The 3,181-nt window shown below is 42.8% G+C and overlaps 1 protein-coding gene across 1 annotated transcript in view; it reads right to left on the bottom strand.

The window, feature by feature from the left end:
* Nucleotides 1–3,181, bottom strand: part of LOC107093445 (metastasis suppressor protein 1-like) — a 59,069-nt gene that overhangs the window by 30,667 nt on the left and 25,221 nt on the right. Inside the window, exon 2 of the mRNA XM_015388493.1 lies at nucleotides 477–538. Within this exon, the coding sequence (XP_015243979.1) occupies nucleotides 477–538 (62 nt within the window). The remainder of the gene's footprint in view (nucleotides 1–476; nucleotides 539–3,181) is intronic.

The following is a 3,181-nucleotide window of genomic DNA, read 5'->3' as shown; positions in this document are numbered from 1 at the left end:
GTTGTACCCAAATCTTCTTATTTGCCTCTTCAAGCCTACTCCTTTTTTTCCTTTTGATTGTTCCAACATGCTGGGAGATGAAGTTTATCTTTATCTTCCCCAATACATGAACAATTATTGACCAGAGCCTCTTTCCCAGTGAAAATAGCTCGTTAAACCCGGTTTTTCAAATACGGGTCGACAATCAGCTAACAATCAGCATTTGGCTCCCTTCCCATTGGCTAATAAAGCTGGTCTAGCCCCTCCCTGCGTGGGGTCTTTCTCCTTCCCCGGCTAACTGCCTGGTGACGCCATCAAGCTGGGTTAGCGCTGATGATGTCACCAGTGCGGCAGAAATCAGGAAAGTAAACAATGGAGACTAACATGTCAGGAAGCCAGGGCGTAGTCAGTGAGCTTTATTGTTTCACACTACTATCTGTCTGAATAACATTGACCCGGTGAAACCTGTTGCCTTTTAATGTGGGTTTGAATTTTACCTGAGCTGGGATTGCAGTTTGGCTCCTTTGGATACGAAGTCCTCCCAGGTGGGATAACTGGCCTGCAGCAAGCAAAGGGAAACACAGAAACATCAGGTGAATTCACATCTCTAAGCTTCACAAGGTTCATTCGTTTCAAAGAAAGTTCTGATTGGACCTGGAGAGAAACTGGTTCTGCTGAGGAAGGGGTCAGAACCCTCTCACACTGCTGCTTCTCTAGGATCCAGTGTCCATATATATCTATTTATCCATCTATAGATATATATAGATAGATATAGATATAGATTAAAGCGAAGGTTGCATTTCTGAATTCTCCGACTTTACAGGAGTGAATGTGATTGGTCGTTTATTAAGGGGGGCGGGATTGTTGTGGCGGAAGGTTCGCAACCATGTCAAATCAAACATTTTTGATTTTCTCCCGACCATCGTAGGCAAATGCGCAAAAAAGGATTCTTCTTTTTATTCTCCCTCTCAGACGTAAACCCAGCAGCATGGCAGAGATGCAATGAGTGAAATGCAGTTCTGTCTGTAAAATTGACAGACCATAGCAGCCACGTTTGCTCAGCCATGTCTTTTTTTTCCAAATACGTTGTTGCCTTTTCTTTTTAGAACTCTCAGCACAAACTTGCACAAATTGCCAAGGCAGCGTGGTTCAGTATAGTGAGCTTAATATCCCCCTTTTATTTGTTTGGCTGCAGGATAGAGCGCTACAGAGCAGCTCGATCTCACTGGTTTTTAGTGGTGCAGTGTAAGCAGGTAGATCGCATCAGAGCGTTGGGCCGAAAATAAATCGTGAATTCGGCCCATTTAGAAAAAAACCCACCAAAACTTAATAATGAATATTTGAAATAAAGCCCATAAACAAAGCAGAGTGGGCTTCAGGTTGCACTGGTCACCTCCATGGAGCCCAACTGAATGTGACAGAACCAGGATTAAGCTCCTCCCTCTAATCTTTTTCAGAACGCCTGGTCTAATTTGGACCAAACAACGGTCTGATTCTGATTCGGATTCAATCGGATGATTGCTGCATTATTTTACTTCAGAGAACTCCTGAGCTGATCATTAAAGGGGTGAACGTAGCAGAAAGTGCACGTTGGTACCTTAAAACCTTCAGAGTCCTTCAGAAGCTGAAAACGGATCCGTAAGAAGCAGCTGCTGTTGATCTAGAGCAGGGGTCTGCAAACCTGTGGCTCCGGAGCCGCATGTGGCTCTTTGGATGCTCTACAATGGCTCTTAAGAGTGGCTTAAAATGAGACAAAGAACTAAATAATGTAGTATAAGAACTAATATCAGTCTTAGACGCTTTTGGGGCTTTTATAAAAAATATTGGAAAGCACCAGAGATAAATATGAGCTATTTTTCCTTTAATCAGGTTGACAACTAGGTGATTTATTATTATGTTTGTTTTTTTTACATCAAATAACACCCTATAGGACAAAATCCATGCTTTAGTTATATGAATCATTTTATGTTTTTCCTTATTTAAAAAAAAAAATAAAAAGTCCTTGGTTATTTAAAATGGTAACAGAATTCTAATGGCAGATATATAAATATTTTTTTCATTAAAAAAAAATCATGTAATATTTTTTGGCTCTAAACGAGTTTTAATAAGCTTGCTCTTTAGGTTGTTTCCCTGATCTAGAGGAATCTGCCTAAACTTGGGCCCAGATCCTACTTTCCCTTTTCCCTGAATCCAGATCAGCCTGTCTGCTCTCAGGCTCTGCTGGGGCACTGAGGTGAGGATAATACCGATTTAACCCATTAACACACCATTAGCCTCTTAACTCTGCACCACGCAGCCCGGGACCCACTGGGTTACCGTCTGCAGCAGGAGCAGACAGCAGGTCCACCCGGAGCAGGAAGTGATTATTTCTGTTACCCCTCGGCGCAGGAGGACTGCCTTCACTTCACTCAGGGTTTCCTTCAATCCTCTGTCTCTTTGAGACGTTATGAGGACATTATTAACGCCAGAACCACAGTAAATATTTTATTCTCCTGTTTCTGCTGATTCCTACCAGTCATTCTTCACGCCAAATGATCTGATATCCTACATTTGGCGTACCATTAACCCATCCTGCATGTCTAACCGTTCAGCAGACATTACGTAACGGTTAGCTGCAGTTGTGACTGAAGAAGACGGTGAAAATGGGTTTAAACCAGAGTGTCAGGCACCAAACCAAACAAACAGCTGCTTTTACTTTTGAAGGTCTTTTCCTTTTCCCCCACCGTTTCTCGCCTCAACATAAAATTCTCCAGAGATCTGTTGTTTTTGCCAGGAATGTCACGGTGAGTCGCAGACTAAATATTCTTGCCGCAGCTCCGGGAGACCATAGACAGACGTGGCATCGGGACCCAAAGAGCTTTCAGAGCAGCAGTGGCTAAATTAGGACCAGGTGACCCTTGGAGGTCGCTGATGGTCTGCAGGGGTTCCCCAGGCAGCTGCCAAACCAACAGCTGTCTGTTCGTATCTATTTTAGTGTGACCACAACACCGCAGCTTCTACAAAGGAAATAGTGACGACGCTTTGGACGAAGGAACATGCAAAAGATAAAGACATTTATTAAAAGCTGCCATAAGGAGCCTAATAAACACCTGCTGTGACAATAACAAGGGTTATATTAATAATAAGTTTCACAGTTAAAGAGTGGAGCTGCTGTTTTAAAGGAAAAGTCCGCTCATATTCAGAATTCAAACTTCTGAAAGTC

This window comes from Cyprinodon variegatus, unplaced genomic scaffold (genome assembly GCF_000732505.1).
Source record: "Cyprinodon variegatus isolate N-32 unplaced genomic scaffold, C_variegatus-1.0 Scaffold424, whole genome shotgun sequence".
In the NCBI taxonomy this organism is placed as follows: domain Eukaryota; kingdom Metazoa; phylum Chordata; class Actinopteri; order Cyprinodontiformes; family Cyprinodontidae; genus Cyprinodon; species Cyprinodon variegatus.
This window is presented reverse-complemented; position numbering and strand designations above follow the sequence as displayed.